Source organism: Adiantum capillus-veneris, chromosome 6, assembly GCF_014529385.1.
Source record: "Adiantum capillus-veneris isolate H3 chromosome 6, ASM1452938v2, whole genome shotgun sequence".
Lineage (NCBI taxonomy): Eukaryota > Viridiplantae > Streptophyta > Polypodiopsida > Polypodiales > Pteridaceae > Adiantum > Adiantum capillus-veneris.
Window position 1 is genome coordinate 35,230,513 of NC_140936.1, and position 19,237 is coordinate 35,249,749.

A 19,237-nucleotide genomic window follows, 5' to 3' on the forward strand; every position below is an offset into this window, starting at 1 on the left:
GCAAATTACCCCGTCTTTTTTTTTTAGACGCATTGTATTCTCTCTATGTTTATGGCAATGAATTTGTTTTGGAGTTGCTAATTGATGACTTTGTTGAGAACTTGGTTTGTAGATGTCACTTTGTTTAGGATGTGTTAATGTTATTTTATTTGGTTGCCACATCATGTCCTCAATACTTATGTTTATGCGGACTCTCCTCAATACTTGAAAAAAACTTAATGGAGAAGACTTATACATTGTCCAAAGGTGTGCATGTTGCTCTTAATTTAAAAAAGTGAGATATACAGCTCAATAGTGAGCTACAGTGAAATAGAGTAGATACATTATCATGAAAATATGTTTACATTTCGCCATCTATCATCACAGACACCAGGTCAATTCTCTTCAAAAAAAGGAAATGTAGGGATTTCATTCCCTTATTAAGAAATGATGAAGGAATTCATGCAGTCTCTCACTAGGAAAATGTGGAGATTACCAAGAAGTACTTTTCCAATACTTTCTCTCCTCTCCCCTCAAGAAACCAGAATATAACCAATGCAAGGGAAAAGATTGCCCAAGAAAGGAAAAAAATAGTGCCTAAACAATTATCTCTGTTGTTGGACTCACCACTCTTTGAAGGGGAGATTACAGAAACTATTGGAAAGTTAAAAACTGGTAAACCGCATGGCTTGGATGGTCTTCCCAAAAATGAATTCTATATTGCTTTTCAGGACCTTTTGGTTTTCTCCCTGCTACTTCTCTATCAAGAAGCCTTAGCCATTGGAGCTCTTTCCTCCTCCATTAATGCTGGTGTAGTGAAAGTTATACATAAGAAAAGCTCAAGAGATGATTGTCTAATTGGAGGCCTATAACTTGTTTGACTTATGTATGTAAAATCATTGCTTTAGATTTAGCAAGGAGACTCAGTCCCCTTATGGATCAGTTCATTTTAAAGGATAAAAAAGGCTTCATCAAAGGTAGATCCATCTTGGATTCCATCATAGATCTCTGGGAAGGAATGGAGCATGCAGAAGAGTCTAACCAAAATTGTGTCTTCTTTAAGATTGATTTTGATAAGGCATATGATAGAATATAATGGGGATTTGTTTTGTAGAGTCTTTATGACATGGGACTGGGAGAATTAATCATAAATTTTTGCACATGCTTTTTGGAAATGCTAAAACTAAGATTGCTATAAATGGTTCACTTACTGACCCCATCCCACTGCACAAGTTTATCAGACAAGGCTGCCCTCTTTCTCCTCTGCTGTATGCTATTGCATAGGATGCTTTGGGATGTCTTATAAAAGATTTAATGCATCAAGGGAAATTTAATGCTATTGAAACTCCAGGTTCTGTTGACCAGATCTTTCTCCAGCAGTTTGCTGATGATACTAATGCTATAGTTAGAAATGATGTACAATCGATAGTGAAGAAGAGAATGCAGCCAAAGCATCACTTCTCAGTAGTGTCAAAAGGACGTTCTTTCCAATAGAAGTATAAATTGGTGAGGGTCTTTAACAAGTATGATTGCTCCCTTGCCCTTCATTCATTAGGCAAGAGATATCCCCAGTTGGAATGGTTTAACGACTTAATTCTTCATAGAGTTCTAGGACGATTTGAAGGTCCCTATAATGTGCATGGCTAACCTAGCCTTGGTGGAAGGGGTGCTTGATAAAATCTTTAAAAGGAGTCTTTGTGTACCTATTCCAAAGCAAGTATGTTGCTCCCAAGTGAAACACTGGTGACCCATCACCATGATGACGATAGCATACAAGATTATTGCCAAAGCTGTTTCCCTCCTTAGGCTCTCTCGCCTCTTTGATATAGCTATCACCCTGCACCAACACAAATTTATCAAAGGAAGATCATTATACGACAATATTTTGGAAGCTATAGTCAGCATCAAGAATGAAAACTTCACCAATCAAGAATGTATCCAGTCCTCCTTTTTGTTCTTGAAAGCCAACCCTTGAATGCTACAAAAGGCTATGGAGATTGTTCAGAACATTTTTCACCACCGTAGGATCAAATCACAATATCGAGAAATCACGATTGATCTCACTCTCAAAATATGACTTGTTCGATCCATCTGAATGGTCAAGAGAGATTGTCTTAAAAAGAGAGGTCTTTTGCCACCTTGGGGCCTCCTTGGGGCCCTACTTGGGATCGACATCACTCACAAGCAAAGGTTTTTGCAAGTTTTGGAAAAAGTGGAGAGAAAGATGTGTTGGTGGGAGTATGGGCTTCTCCCCTTCCACGGTAAGGTGAAGGTGATTAATTTGTTTATGATCTCGTACGTATCTTTCACTGGTCCACTTTTGAAAAAGCTAAATGTAACTGGAAGGAATTTTTGAAATTGGTGAAAAAATTCCTTTGGAATAACAACACCAAAGATTTGTTTTCCCTAGAAATGGGTCAAATGGGACTACGTTGCTAGGCCCAATGAGGAAGGTGGTATTGGGATACTCAACCTTGAAGTTCACTTAGAGGCATAGTGTGCTAAACTTTTGGTACTGATCACTAAACAAGACCAAGCATTGGCCATTATGACAAGATACATGATTGACAAGTAAATATCTTCTCTCAAGGTGTCCCATGGAAGGAGTTAGGGATTTAGAACAAGGATATTCTTGCAACTGAAGAGATTATGACATGATCTTAAAGGTTTCCTAATTTTAGGTCAAAATTCTTCGTATCACTTTTGCAAACGTAGCCAAAGGACCAATTTCCAACCTTCAACTTCTAAAAACCCAATTTCTAGTAGCAAACAATGTCCAAATGACTCCAAATTTGCTAGGCTATCTATATGAAGGTCTATTAACACTGGTGACTAGCAAGAGATAATATTTGCGATTATTATCTACTGGGTCAAAAAACCAATATTTTTCACTCTTGTTGGTTTCCCTTGGTTTATGCTCTCTTCGGTGGATGCCCTACTCAAATTTTGTCCCAATGTGCCGAAAATCACCCTTCGGGTAAAAGTTCTATCTTCGGAGCGCCAAAGACAAATTTTTACTAATCCAAGAGATTTTTGCCCAAGTTGATTTTTCGGGGTTTTTACATGTAGTTTCAAGTCTCTCCATTGAGTTTCATAAAGTTTGAACTATATGTGAGTGGTTTATCATCCCCTTTTGTCCCATCTTGAAGGTTTCTAGTAAATCTTTGGTGTTGATAATTTTTTGGCTTCAAATTAGATGCAATCTTGACTATTTTTTACTTACCCTACTCCTAGTGAAGATAGAAAAGAATTCCATATGTGAAAAAAATCAACTTTCAAAACCAAATCTCTAATTCTATCTAGGTGCTATCCTTCTGGACTAATTCTTAGTCTCAAGGGCCCTTCACCCAATCCTACTAGCTAATCTATACTATCGAGGTCCTCACTAAGTATCCCTACTCTCAAGCACCTCTCAACAATAATAAAGTCAAAAAGTGTGTTACTCTAATTGAAACTAGAGGAAGTAATGGAATTTTTGGTGAGCGCTTTGGGTTTTTCTCTAGTTTAGGTTGCCTCGTCCGTGGAACGGTGCCAAAATGTAGTCCGGTTGCCAAGCCTCACCATATCGATGCTAGCAAAGGGAGAACCACATACATAAAATGTCAATCCATGGGACATAGCTAACCCGACTAGTGAATGGAGGTTGTAAGAGATAGCTAATCTAGTCTAGTGTGCTCTCACATAGATCCTTGTGAGCAAACACCAAAAACTAACCTCCTTATTGCATGTCTAATACGATGAATTTGTATAACTATAGTGATACAAATGCAGTGAAACTTGCTACATAGAATGTGCAGAGTATCTTCACTAATTTCATGTGCTCATAAGTCATTTTTGACACTTGGGATTGGATTATGCCAAAGATAAACAACATGTTTACCGCCGCAAACCTAATATGATGATTTTGCATAACTACGTACAACAAATGCGACAAAACTTGCTAGATAGAATGTGCAGAGTATCCTCACCATCCTGATTCCTCATGTGCTCAAAAGTAATTTCTAACACTTGGGAAGAATCACGTGAAGATAAAAAAGCCTATTTTGGGCAGGTTGGTTTTGGCCTCCATATCACTCTATAGCTTCCTTGGATGTGCTCTATTATGGTCAAAAACCAGTTTGGATGCATTTATGTTGCGTAAGGAATGAAAAAAACTCATAGATAGACACGACTAAAACCAGAACTTCATCGTGAGAGACTTACATAGAAAGGAAGAGCTTTCACATGCGAGCATATTGGTATGCTTGGAACAGTAATGTCACTTCACACGAGGGAGACACGAAGAAATGAAATAGGAGGGAGCTCATATAACAATACTGCATTATACACTCACTTCTATTATACAAAGCTTACAAAACCCTTACAAAAGTTGGTTGTTATACCTTAGCCATAGGGTTTTAAAATGTGCAATGTCCGGGCGCCCAAGACCTTTGAGGCTCCACAACTTACTGAATTTGCAACCTAGGCACACTAACTGACCTATTCTTTACAGCTTGAAACTCTCATTGAGCTCATCACACATTACAATTATTACAATGGATTGAAATAACTCGGGAAATTACAATACATAGCCATTTTTGAAAGATGTAAAAATGTGTAACTCCAATCTTTACTACTTCTTCATATTCATCCTTGATGTGCATTTGCAAGGCTTGGTTCTTTAACAACTTCTACTAATTGACATCGGCTCACTTAGCACTGTTGCTATCCCAAAAAAGGGCCAGTTGTCTAAGTTCCTTCTTATTTATTTTTCTAGCTATTTCTCTCTAGAAGGGGTTCAAAGGGAGGTTTTCTACTTTTGAGAGTCACACAAACAAATGAGTGTTGGAGTTTTGGAAATACCTTGTAAGCTCTCTCCACACCAGTGTCTTAGATGTTCTATTATACTTTCGTACTAACTCGCCCATTGTGCCTCCAAGTCTGAGGTAGGTTCATCGAGGGGTGAGTAGCTTGTCATGCACCGCTTGGCTATTGAGAGGAATTTCAAAATAAGAAGCTTCTTTGTGAGAGAGAAAACAAGAAAGTGACACTAATTTTTTAAGTTTTTTTGAGAAAAAGTGTAACAATGAACTATTTAGATTAAAATGTATTTCAAAAGCATAAAAAACAATGATAAAAAAAACACTTGGAAGCACTGTAGCAAATTGAGGAAGAAAGGTCAAAGAGGATGAGAAAGATTGTGTGTGACCCAATACTCTATTTCGCTATTTAAAGAGAGAGGTAGATAAATGTGAACACCCTCTCACAAAGGGAAACAAGAGATAGTGAAAATGAAAGGTTGTTGCCATGTGGCACTAATCAGCAAGTTTTATCGAATGGTCCATAATTGCACCGAAAATGCAACCCTTCACTAAGGCCATATGCAGTCCAATAATCAAATCAATTACATTAGTCTAAACATCCTTGAATAAAGATCGATTCTTGGTGTGTTTTAATGAGAATTCATGCATAAATAAGCATAACAACAAAACTTATCTACTCAAACAGAACATGTTCTTTGATCTAAAAGTAGCTCAAAAGACTACATGCAAATTTTTACTGAGCTATGATACACTGAGACAAAGATCTAAATACATCAAACATCAACAATGGCAGTTAGAAGATGAAAAATGTTGAAATTTAGGGTGGATCAACTTGTTTTCCCTTAATCTTAGTGTAGCCTTTGACAGTGTTCTTAAAATTTGGTGCTTAAAATTGACCTGGGATCAATAAAAGAAGAAAACAAAAAAGGATGATGATATGTAAAATTGTTGTTAGCAATGGTTTTGTCCATCTCAATATGGTAAAATGAAATGGAGAAACTAAAGAGGATGACGATGAGGAAGTTGGAGATCCATTAACATATGATGATGATGTTGAACTGGTGGATGGTGCTGAGCCCCCACATGGCTCCCCATCCCTACACATGGAACAAATCTGGTGTAAGTAAAATAAAGAGCTTGGCACATAATAAGATGAATCAAGAGTATTTTGCATATTTTTTTAAAGAAGCTTCTCACAACTCTCTCTCTCTCTCTCTCTCTCTCTCTATATATATATATATATATATATATATATATATAAATATAGAATATATATATAAATATAGAATATATATATATATATATATATTATATAATGTATATCAACTAAGACATATCTTTTATTCAACCCTTGTGGGATTTTTGAATCAGCCTCAATTCAATTTATTTTCTCCATAATTTCACGATCACCTTCACGTACATTCGTTCAGACTAAGATCAAAATTTCCTGATGTTCTCTTTATGCAACGCCTCACTCTTTCTTGGGGGATGCTTAGAACAACAAAATAATTTATAATGTGCATTTAACAAAATTTTTAGTTATAAAATTACAAACTAAATAAGCTTAACTAATTCGTTTCATTGAAAAAGGAGATCAAAATAAAATAAATGAATGGTTGCATGTGTGAAATCTTCAAGGGGTCTACTATTAAGAAGTCTTCTATATACCATGCATTCATAGGGTGCTTTAAAAACCTCCGTGTTAAAATGTTGACATGAATCGATTGACTCGCTCTTTAATTAATGGGTTTTGTTATAAATGAATTTAAAAACCTCTCTTGTTAATGTATCTCTATAAAATTGCTTAACTTTTAAAAAAATGAAAAACCCTTCCTACTGAATTTACGTTGTTTCTTTTCTTCCAAACTCACAACTGTGAGTGGAGTAATTCTTTTTGTTATTATTGGTAGCTCTTCTTTTATGCATGATTAGGTATGTTACAGGACTCATCAAAATATGCTAAAATTGACATAAGTTCATCAATTTCTCTTTATTTAGGGAGTTGAGAACGTGGGGCCTCTCCAGCGGCGTTAAATTGTTATATGGAAGTGACTGAAACATGGGAACACTATTAGGGTTCATCTGTGTTCCTTGACCGCTATTAACTTGATCTGGAAATGCCATATTTGGCTGCTGATTTGTAATTCCAGCCATACTAAAATTTTCCTGTGGCATCCCAAATTGGCCCTGAGTGCTTTGAAACCCTGGTTGCATACCCATGACACTGTACATGGGGTTAGGCATCATCGTTTGAGCACCCCCAAACACTGTTCCTGACTAGGTGTGCATAAACCCATCGGGACCCAATTTAGCTACTGAATGTTTTTTATAACAATGCACTAGATTATTGTTTGAGAGCAACCTGCATCGCACACAATAACTTAAGGCCATGTTCATTATCTAAGGCATTTGACAAATTGGATGAATAATCTCATTATTTGTTTTTTTTACGACATAATGCAATAGATTTTTCCATGCTTATATTGGGTTTTCAAATTTAACAAGACATTTTCCAATCGTTGTCCTCTACCCTTGGATTTTTTGCTTGTGTCTTATTTCTTATTTTCAATTGTGTAATAAGGTGTCATAACTTTTTTTTTGGTGCAAAACTCACAATTGTGAGTGGATAGTATTAAGAACATCAGAAAAATACACCAACTTCAAGCTCAGACTGAGCCTTGAGGGTCAAAAGATTACAAGTTTTTTGCTTGACAGAGAGACCACAACTACTCCTAGGCTTTACTTATTACAAGTTGTCGTCATGACATGTATGGTTCTAGACCAATCCTCTGATGTTTGTTTGCCTCCGATCATGTGGATCGTCACTTTGCTATCTTGTATGATTTCACAAAAGCTTGCCACATCCAGATCCCCCTCAAACACGCACCAGTTCCTTGCTTGCCAAATATGGTGAAAGCAGTAGTATCTGATTATTTGAGTGCACACAAGAAGAACAGGACGACCCATCCTGTTACTACTGTTTCATAACTTACTTATAGAGAGGAAAATTGGGAGAATTAATCAACAATGGAAATATAGCATTACTTGAAATTCAAATACCAAAATCAAATCATTTTGGAAAAAATGTTTATATTATTCACATAAAAGCTGGTAGCAAGACTAACGTCTATATAAAAATCATATATATTTATGGGCTCATTATCTTCCATTTCTTCCCTCTTATATTATTTCTTTTGAGGAAAATTGCTTAGTTCATTGCAACAAAGAATTATGGCAATGAATGCAAAAAACAAAAACAAAAAAAACATTCGTTACACGCAATGCCAAGTTATCTTTTGTCGAACTTACGCATACTAAGTATACTCTTAAATGCAAAAAGGCATCCATCCACTTCGTCAAGTCCTTTTAGATGATAGCAGGTGCCACCAACTATTGGTGTAATTGAGTCAGAATGGATTTTGAAATTGAGTGGAAGGCCATGTATTGGGACACTACCATGCGTGACTCACAAACAATCTAGCATTTTGGAAGAAGAGGGTCTAACAATCTAGCACTTTTTGGTACGGTTGTTATAAGTGGCTAACAAAGAATCCCTATATTTTTTAATGACTGGATTAGGGCCATCCGATCGAGTTTGTTCGATATCATGCATGAGCTTGAGGTGGATTTGTACATTTCTTGATGGGATTCTAATACAATCACTCACAATTGTGAGTTTTGCAAAAAAAAAAAAGTGTGTGTGTGTGTGTGTGTGTGTGTGTGTGTGAGAGAGAGAGAGAGAGAGAGAGAGAGAGAGAGAGAGAGAGAGAGAGAGAGAGAGAGAGAGAGAGTATGGGTGTGCTCTTGCATTTTAGGGTATTGCAACTGCAAAGGATACTGTGTTTTTCTTATTGAATGAGTGCTCCTCAATGGTTGAAGCTAAAGAGATTCATCAAATAGTGATCCCCTCCTGTCAATGTTGTCTATTATGGTGAGTTACCGATGTTAAAAATGTAAACTTTGCAATCTAACAGTGAACACTCAAGGGAATTCCATCACCATATAAATTGCAGATATGTTACTAATTTTTTTATCAATGACAAGAGCACGTAACTACGGCCAAAAAGGTCAATATCAAAACTCTACGTAAACTTGTAAAGAATTATGTGAGTTTTTTTCACTGTAGAAAAACCAAGAGTATAGTGCTCATTTTGAAAGCCACAAAGGGAGGCTATGTGTTGGTTAGGTTTGAGCTTTGTTGCACCTTGTGTATGTGAGAACATACTTCTTATGTGGAAGCCTAGTCATATGTAGCCCATGTGAAGACCGTGTGCCATGTATTATCTGGCAACCTTAGTCAACAATCTTAATAGTTGGTCTACATGTGAAAATGATAGTGTGTTTTGCTTAGCGAATGGGTGCTTCTGAATAGTTGAAGCTAAAGAGATTCATCAAACATTGATGTCCCTTTGTGTCACTATTTTCTATTGTGGTGATGTCTTTCTTTCTTTTTTCGGCCATTGTGAGTTGAGAGAATCTATATTAACTCGAAAAGAATACAATCGCCCTCAAGCACTACATGTGCCTTGAGGGGGACTAGGTTCCAACAAAGGCTTGTACACAAACAAAGAGGATACCAAATTAGAGGTGTTAAACCTACCCTCTTGAGCGTTCTAAGTAATTCAATGCATGAATACATTCTTCATCCTTGTCAGCCGACCCGCTTCTTGTTCTTACACCAAGGATGAGCTCATTGCTCAGACGCACAATATCATCAAAATGATCTACAACCAGTTTGGCCTAAAATACCCGAAGGTTCCTAAACTTCTAGACCTATTTCAAGTAGTAGAATCTAGCGACGGTGAACATTCAAAGGAATGCCATACATGGTAGGTATGTAACTAATTCTATATTGATGGTGACAAGAGCACTCTTAATATGCCCAAAAAGATCAATATCAAACTCTCCTTAAACTTCCAAAGAATTATGTGACTTTCTTAACTATAGAAAAACCCATCAAAATAGTGCACATTTTCACAGCCACGAAGGGAGAACAAAGTGCTTGGTAGGTGTGAACTTTGCTTCACCTTGTGTCTGTGAGAACATGCTTCTTATATGGAAGCCTAGACATATGTAGTCCATATGTATGTCTTATGTGGCAAGCCCAGTAGACAATCCTAGTTAGTCAACCAATGTGTGTGCAAGATGCTTAGCTCAAGGCTATATATTCAGGTTTGTGTATATACTTTTGAACAATCTAATAATCTAGTCTTTATGTCGAGTGTATGCTTCTATTGCTTGTTTTTGTGTGTTGGGGTTTTGTGTTTTTTTTGGGGGGAGGGGGGGGGGGGGAATTGCTTCAAAAAAATTTAGTGTATAACATGCATTCAGAAAGAGGGGTATTTTAATTTATAATATTTATTTAAATTAAATTATTTAACTCACATAAGGGATTATTTAAATTCAAAATGAGAAAAAATCAACAGTTTAACATACAAAAAGGGTCATTTTATTGCCTCACTATTACAAAGGTTTTTTAATACTAGTTGAACATATGTGATATAGATGGTTTCTTATAAGTGCGTCCCCAAGCTCTATTGCCTTAAATCATTAGTGTGTAATTAGTATCTCTCTAATCTCTTTAATTATGATTCTATTGTGGATGATACATTGGCTTATCCACCATAGCTGATTGCATCATCAATTGCTATCAAACTCTTGATGTTATTTATCATCTCCTAATCATGTTAGGAAATAAAACGTAGCTAAATAGATAATTGAGTAGATTACTTAATGGAGAGAGACAGATTTATATACACGAGATTATAGAGTAGAGAGAGAGAGAGAGAGAGAGAGAGTACACATGATATACGTGGTTCATTCAATGTGGGCTGCGTCCACGGGAAAGCGGCCACTCAATGACTTTAGTACTTCAAAACAAGAAGTAGTTTACAAAATGATTATACCCTTAATGGAGCTCCCGCCTTGCTTCACTCTCACCACCTCACACTCACCTTGTTGCATCAACTACACACTATGAAATGTGTGTAGAAATGGCCTCCTTTTATAGGCCAAAAGGGCTGCCATCTCTTATGACAGACAGCCATGTGTAGCCGCCCTTGTGCGAATAAGTCCAAATCGAACCCTCCAATCCGCCCATGTGTGGCCGCCCTTGAGAAGACAAGTCTGCTTTTGAATTCGGTCACCGGCCACCGGCCATTGACTTCCGACCACGGGCCACCGGCCATCGGCCATTGACTACCGGCCACCGGCCAATCGACCGGTTGTTTTCCGATCACTTTCCGGCCGCCGGCCGGCCATAATATTCTGGCGAAAAAGAATATTCCGGCGAAAAAAAAAGTCTCGGGGGCCTCCGCCCCCGAGGCCTTTAATGTTGCCCATGATTCTTGTCCGTGAAAATTTTGGTTTCCGGTGAGTGATTTTCCTTCACGCACGATGGCTTCTCCTCATAATGGGGGCCTTACAAATGTGCACTTTTACCACAGAAAATTACAAGGGTAAATCAGGCTCCATACTTAACAATTTCCCACTTGGAGACTGATCTCCAAACCAAACCTGTGACTGCTTTCCATTCTGGCTTCTTATCCTTGAATGCGGATTGAAGATGAGCAAAAGCTCAACTTCTCCTTGTTGAGCACCTTTGTAAACATGTCTGCAGGATTTTCACTTGTATGCACCTTTCCTAGCTTTAGTTGTCCCTCTTCCAAAAGAGTGCGTATGAAGTGATATCTCACCTCAATGTGCTTTGTCCTTGAATGAAAGGCTGAGTTCTTCGCAAGATGGATAGCGCTTTGGCTATCACTGTACAAGACACAATTGTCTTGTTTTAATCCAAGCTCTTCTAAGAATCTGTGAAGCCACAGAATTTCTTTGCTTGCCTCCGTCATTGCTACATACTCTGCTTACGTGGTAGAAAGTGAAACCACTTTCTGCAGCTTTGAAGCCCAGCTTACTGCTGTGCCTCCAACCGTGAACACATAGCCAATAGTGCTCCTTCGAGTATCTTTGTCACCTGCCATATCTGCATCAGCATACCCTTCTAGAAAAATATTAGTTCCTCCAAAATACAAAGCATTTGTTGTTGTCCCTTTTAGATACCTAAGTATCCACTTCACAGCTTGCCAATGCTCTTTACCTGGGTTGTCCATGAACCTACTCACAACTCCCACTGCATGTGCAATGTCTGGCCTTGTCCAGACCATAGCATACATTAGAGAACCTACCGCTGCAGCATATGGAACTTTAGACATATAGGCTATCTCCTCTTGTGTCTTCGGACACATATCCTTCGCTACTTTAAAATGACCAGCCAAAGGTGTAGAAACTGGTTTTGCATTTTGCATTGCAAACCTTTCTAGTACCTTCTTGATGTAATCTTCTTGAGATAGATTTATTGTCTTCTTCATCCTGTCCCTTGATATTTTCATACCAAGTATCCTCTTTGCAGCACCTAAATCTTTCATTGAAAAAGATTTGGAAAGCTCCTCTTTTAGGTCTTTGATGTCCTGCATGTTAGAACTTGCAATCAACATGTCATCAACATACAACATTAGGATGATGAATTTCGCATCTCCCAAATTCTCCGTGTAGACGCAGTGATCCGAGTTGCATCTTGTGAATCCATGATCCAACATCCATCGATCAAACTTCAAGTACCATTGTCTTGATGCTTGCTTTAAACCATACAAGCTCTTCTTTAATCTGCAAACCAATTTCTCCTTACCTTTTACTTCATACCCCTTTGGTTGAAGCATGTAGATTTCCTCCTCTAAGTCACCGTGAGGGAATGCCGTATTTACATCCATTTGCTCGAGATTTAGATCACGAGCAGCCACAAGGCTTAAGACAAGCCTAATTGAGTTCATTTTTACAACAGGAGAAAATATTTCATTGAAGTCAATACCTTTCTTTTGAGAAAAACCTTTTACCACAAGCCTAAACTTGTACCTTTTCTTCCCACCTTCTTCTTTCTTTAGCTTGTACACCCATTTGTTTTGAAGTGCCCGCTTACCTTTAGGCAACTCAACCAACTCCCATGTTTGGTTGCGATGTAGTGAGTCCATATCCACTTGCATGCTCTTCGTCCATTCTTCTTTGGATTCATGTTGCATAGCTTCTTCATATGATTCCGGCTCTCCAGAATCTAAGATCAAGAGATGGTTGAAGGAAGGAACAAACCTTTCTGGAGGTCTACTTGCTCTTGTAGATCTTCGGGGAATAGATTGAGGCTCTTCATTTGGTTGACGTTGTTGCACATTGTCACCGTTTGTAGTCCTTGAGTCTTCACCGTCCTCAAGCTCCATGTACTTATCACCTGTTTCTTTTGTTTGTTTTCTTTCCAAGTAATCTTTGTACATATTTTGTTCGTTAAAAATTACATCCCTACTCCTTAAGATTTGACCATCTTCATGATTCCATAGGCGATACCCAAAGTCTCCTTCTCCATAGCCAATGAAGAAACACTTTTTGGACTTTGCATCTAACTTTGATCTTAGGCTTCTATCTATGTGCATGAAAGCCTCACACCCAAACACTTTGAGAAATGCATAATTCACCGGTTTACCTGTCCATGCCTCTTCTGGAACTCCCCCATCCAATGCCGTTGAGGGTGACCGATTGATTAAGTACACAGACGTACTTACAGCTTCCGCCCAAAGCTCAAGCGGTAGGCCTGCATGTAGCCGCATGCTTCGTGCTCGTTCCATGATTGTCCTATTCATCCTTTCCGAAATCCCATTTTGTTGAGGTGTCCTTGGGGTTGTCCTTTGCCTCCGAATGCCATTGTTAGCACAAAAGCTTTCAAAAGCTTGGCTGCAATATTCGCCTCCATTGTCGGATCTGAGGTATTTAACCTTGGTACCTGTTTCATTCTCCACAAAGGCTTTCCACCTTTGAAATATGGAAAATACATCGGATTTATTCTTCATGACATAAACCCATGTTTTTCTAGTCGCATCGTCTATGAATGTTATATAGTACAATGAGCCACCAAGTGATGGTGTACTTGCAGGACCCCAAACATCAGAATGAACCAACTCAAGTTTTTTATTTTTTCTTTCATTTCCTGATTTTTGAAATTTTACCCTCTTTTGTTTGCCATAAACACAATCTTCACAGAACTCTAAGTCCACTTCTTTTAAACCTGGTAGAAGCTTCTTTGCTTGAAGGATTTGCATTCCTTTGGCACTCATATGCCCAAGTCGGTAGTGCCACACCGCACTGTCAACTTCTGTAGTTGCTGCACAAGCTGAAGGTTGCGTGCTAACAGTACACAAGTAAAGTGTACCGACTTTTTCACCCTTGGCAACCACCAAAGATCCCTTTGAGATCTTCCACCGTTTGTTTCCGAATGCAATGTTGTGACCTTCATCGTCCAATTGTCCTGTAGAGATCAAATTTTTGCGAAGAGAAGGAACATGCCTAACATCTTTAAGCTTCCATTCATTTCCGTTAGCAGTTTTGACAGAAACTGTACCTTTGCCGACAATCTCACAAGCTTCATCATCTCCCAAGTATACATACCCAAAATTACCTTTGGTGTAGTCTTGGAAATTTTGCTTGTGTGGTGTCGCATGGAATGAAGCCCCGGAATCTACTATCCAGGAATTAGAAACATTGTCTAATGAGAGAATTAGAGCATCTTGCTCTACTTTACCTGCCACATTGGCCTTCGATGTTGGCTTGTTGTCTTGAGACTCTGTCTCCTTCTTCTTCTTGGACCAGCAATCCTTCTTGACGTGGCCCTTCTTACCGCAGTTCCAACATTCAAGAACTGACTTTGTGCGTGACTTGCTCCGCCTTGAGCGATCACGACCCTTTTGGTTTTTGAACCTCTCCTTAAGCCTTCCTCTTGTTTCCACTGATAGTGGAGCACTTGATGATTCTCCTGTGCTTCTCCTTCGCCTTTCCTCGCTTAGGAGAACGCCCACAACATCATCAAACTTAAGAGTATTTGTGCCAGAGATAGAATTACTTACAGCCATCACAAGGCTGTCCCAACTATCCGGTAGAGATGATAGTATAAGGAGAGCTCGCACTTCGTCATCGAAATTGATTTTCACTGATCGAAGTTGACTTATGTTTGTGTTAAAGTCATTTAGGTGTTCTGCAACTGAACCATTCTCTGTCATCTTTAGATTGAACAAGCGCTTCATAATAAATACCTTATTGGATGCCAATGGTTTCTCGTAGAAGTCATCAAGTGACTTCATCAAGTCCTCCGTGGTCTTCATCTCCGAAACATTGAAGGCCACCGTTGACGCCAAGCTTAACCGGATTGTTCCCAGTGCCTTTCGATCAAAGACAATCCATGCTTCATCTGCCATTGTTGCGGGCTTCTTCGCAAGACCGCCTAGTGGCAAATAGAGGTCCTTCTGGTAGAGATAGTTTTCAATCTGCATCTTCCAATGTTGGTAGTTTTTGCCGTTGAACTTCTCAATCTTGAGCTTCCCTTCCTCCGCCATAACTCCCACTCAATTCAAGGAATCCTTTCCTTGAGATAATTTAGCTACGAGAAAACCTTGCTCTGATACCAGTTGTTAGGAAATAAGACGTAGCTAAATAGATAATTGAGTAGATTACTTAATGGAGAGAGACAGGTTTATATACACAAGATTATAGAGTAGAGAGAGAGAGAGAGAGAGAGAGAGAGAGTACACACGATATACGTGGTTCACCCAATGTGGGCTATGTCCACGGGAAAGCAGCCACTCAATGGCTTTAGTACTTCAAAACAAGAAGTATTTTACAAAGGGATTATACCCTTAATGGAGCTCCCGCCTTGCTTCACTCTCACCACCTCACACTCACCTTGTTGCATCAACTTCACACTATGAAATGTGTATAGAAATGGCCTCCTTTTATAGGCCAAAAGGGCTGCCCTCTCTTATGAGAGACAGCCATGTGTAGCCACCCTTGTGCGAATAAGTCCAAATCGGACCCTCCAATCCGCCCATGTGTGGCCGCCCTTGAGAAGACAAGTCTGCTTTTGAATTCGGCCACCGGCCATTGACTTCCGACCACGGGCCACCGGCCATCGACTTCCGACCACCGACCATCGGCCATTGACTACCGGCCACCGGCCAATTGACCGGTTGTTTTCCGACCACTTTCCGGCCGCCGACCGACCATAATATTCTGGCGAAAAAGAATATTCCGGCGAAAAAAAAAGTCTCGGGAGCCTCCGCCCCCGAGGCCTTTAAAGTTGCCCCTGATTCTTGTCCGTGAAAATTTTGGTTTCCGGTGAGTGATTTTCCTTCACGCACGATGGCTTCTCCTCATAATGGGGGCCTTACAAATGTACGCTTTTACCACAGAAAATTACAAGGGTAAATCAAGCTCCATACTTAACAAATCACTCTTCTTGGTCCTAATCTATCCCCTATTATGCTCGACCTTGTGTGTATATACTCTCACACTGGTTGTCATTTAGTTTCACCCCCTTCTCTTAGAATAAGCCTCTAATTAGCTCTTGATTCTTTGATTGTGAGCATATCCATGGGCCTCTACCCTCATCAAGACGGTTGAGTGCTAATTGAGAGTCATTGGCATAGCATTCAATGTAATTTTGGTGTAATCTTTTTTATTTCTACAAGTTTGTTTTTTGATATTTTAAGAGTCTGTGCAACTAAGCTCTCTACAAAAGCTCTTAATTGACTCTTCAATCACCTTTTTAGCTTTAATTATCACCCTTAATCAAACCTTATATAGAGGTGTGTGTACTATCAATAATTTGGTCTTCAAGGTGTTCTTTTTTAGGATGTGTGTGTGTGTGGAGCTGTAGTTAAAGTCATCCACTTGCCCTTTCGAGGCACACTCAAAAGTGTTTTTTTTGGAAGTTGAAAGGTTGAAAAAAAAGGCATACAATAGTTTTATGCCATATTCATGAGCATACAATAATTCTTCAACAAAGCATACATGGAATGTATTCATTTCAAGTTCAAGTTTTCCATTTGACAAGAGAAAATCTTATTTGATACATCCTTATGGAAGAGATATTCACACAAAGGGCTTCATCCCTCGTCACGGTTGGCATGAAAGGCTTTGCAAAGCTTCTCATAAATTGACAAAGGAAGTGATTGAATACGGTTACATAAAATCTTGTAAATTCATAATTATTTTTAGGGAAAATTACCAAAATACCTCTCTAATTTGTGAAAATTCCCAAAATACCCTTTAAATTTCAAAAATTCCCAAAGTATCCCCATAAAAAAAAAATTTGTCATAAATTCCCAAAATGCTCTTCAAATTTTCCAAAATTCCCAAAATACCCCTGGTTGTGAGAGCAAATTTCTCCAAAACCAAAAAAATTTGTAGCTTTTCATAAGAAGAGCAATTGTCTACCATACAGGATGCTAAAACTAAAATTTGAGTTGGTTATGTAGGCTTTGGAGATGAATTCCTTCATTATTTTTAGACATAAGTGCCTTTTTTTGGCGAGGTAATCTGCAAAAAATTACATGCTAAGCACTCAAAAACCGATCTCAATTGTCAAACAAGAATAAAGATCAGAAAATCTTGAAGATCCAACGAAAATAGATACAGGGGTTTTTTGGGATTTTTTGAAATTTGAGGGGTATATTGGGAATTTCCACAAATTAGAGGGGTATTTTGGTAATTTTCCCTTATTTTTATGTATTTTTTTACTTTTTGCAAGGAGTTGATAGATTTGAATTGAACAAATTGCCTGATTTGGTTAGACAATGGACGGTAGGAAAAAGAGAGGGTTTTTGATGTGTCTACCAACATGGTGCTTTGCAAGCATATTTATTCTGGTTAAAGGGCGAGATCAAGCAATCCAATATATTGTGGTATGGGATTGTATCTCTAGAAAAAAGTTGAGTTTGGTGGAATCAAGTATGAATATCTTTTCTCATTATGTCTGATTCAAACAACCAAGGCTTGCCAGTTTCGTTGTGGACTTTAAGCAAGAAAGGACTTGTACCACTATACACGAGGCATGGATCACCTTAGAGTAGCACTTTGGCGCTATTGTTAAACACTCCAAGCTAGCATTAAAAATACAACTCTATGGATTGGTCATGGAGCCCAAGGAAGATGTATCATCTCTCATCAACACTCTTAAAAGCATCTTCATGTAGCTACCATATATCAAAATCCCTATAGATAATAAAGATCAAGTTGTTGTGCTATTGAAGCTCAAGGGGTCACTTACAAGAAATCACCTATATCACATGCATTCAATGGTATCAAAGAATACCCTATATTTATATGCTATTGAAGCTCAAGGGGCCACTTACAATAAATCACCTATATCACGTGTGTTCAAAGGATACTAAAAAATAACCTATGTTTATATGGTATAAGTTAATAAACGAACCCCTTTTTCTTAATAAACTTATAGAGATTTCTCTAAAATGCAATTATAATCCCCTTTGTAAGTGTAAGTCTGTAAAATTTTCGGAACTTTTTCCAATAAAACCCCCCTTATTTGGAACTCACATGATATACTTACATTTTGAGGGTGACCCCAATTATTGAAGGTTGTTTCTAATGTAGACTTTGGAAAAATTGTGATAGTGCTCAAAGAGAAAGACTCTGCAAATGAAAGGCAGCATCACCTCTCTTTGAGAGCATGAGAAAAATCGTAGAGGCCATTGACAATAGACAGGAGGATCTCTAGTGGTCACATCCAACCACTATAACACAAGCAGCCATAGAATTTTCAAGTGCACAAACTATGGCATGACCAATAAACTTTCATAGGATTGCTATGAAGTCAACCCATATCGCATTTGTGGAAAGTGCAAGCATGCTACAAAGTATTGTACATTGATGTACAAATCAACCTCCACATATAACAAATCATGAAGAACATTTCAAAGATCAAGGGAGAGTCAAAATAAATCTTACTCATGATAGTGACGATGATGGCAACGCGGTTGGCTTAGTTTATGACATATTGTGGGTATTAGGCTCTTGTGTACTTCATTACCCTCTTTACATGTAGGGAAGGATTACAAGTCCCTCCACCTATTTTTTTTCAAGGGGAGACTTGTGTACTATGTGGCATACCCATAGTCTGTTTTGAGGGGAGGATTGTGTGAGTGATATGAAAAAAACCCACAAAGGGGAGGTTTTTAAGGTGTGAGATTTGCTACACCTTGTGTATCTGTGAGAGCATCCTCTTCTTATGTGGAATCCTAGTCATATGTAGCCCATGTGTGGAACATGTAAAAACTATGGTTATGTTTTATGTGGCAAGCCTAGTTAGCAGTCCTAGTTGGCTTACCTCTGGTGATGGCACCCATTGTATATGAAAGATGTGATCTATGCCAAATCTATAAATTGACTTTTGTATGCACTTCTCAATTATCTAATGTTTGCATCAAGTTTATGCCTCTATTGCATTCGTTGATTAGTGTGCAAATAACCCATGTGTAGACCATGTGAAGACATATGTATCTTTTTTTTTTGCCATACTCACAATTGTAAGTGAAGATGCTATATTGAATCAGTAGAAGAATGTACAAAAG

The 19,237-nt window shown here is 38.4% G+C and overlaps 1 protein-coding gene across 5 annotated transcripts in view; it reads right to left on the bottom strand.

Moving 5' to 3' along the window:
* Nucleotides 1-4,895: 4,895 nt before the first annotated feature.
* LOC147455344 (putative pectate lyase 18) overlaps nucleotides 4,896-19,237 on the bottom strand; it is a 29,379-nt gene continuing 15,037 nt past the window's right edge. For 2 of the 5 annotated variants that reach the window (XM_086514148.1, XM_086514147.1), the window contains one exon: nucleotides 5,595-5,878. In XM_086514148.1, the coding sequence (XP_086370274.1) occupies nucleotides 5,668-5,878 (211 nt within the window). In that variant the 3' untranslated portion in view covers nucleotides 5,595-5,667. Of the gene's footprint in view, nucleotides 4,948-5,594; nucleotides 5,879-7,445; nucleotides 7,708-17,086; nucleotides 17,187-19,237 lie in introns of those variants that run through there. The other 3 variants (XM_086514152.1, XM_086514149.1, XM_086514151.1) reach the window with 3 other exon arrangements.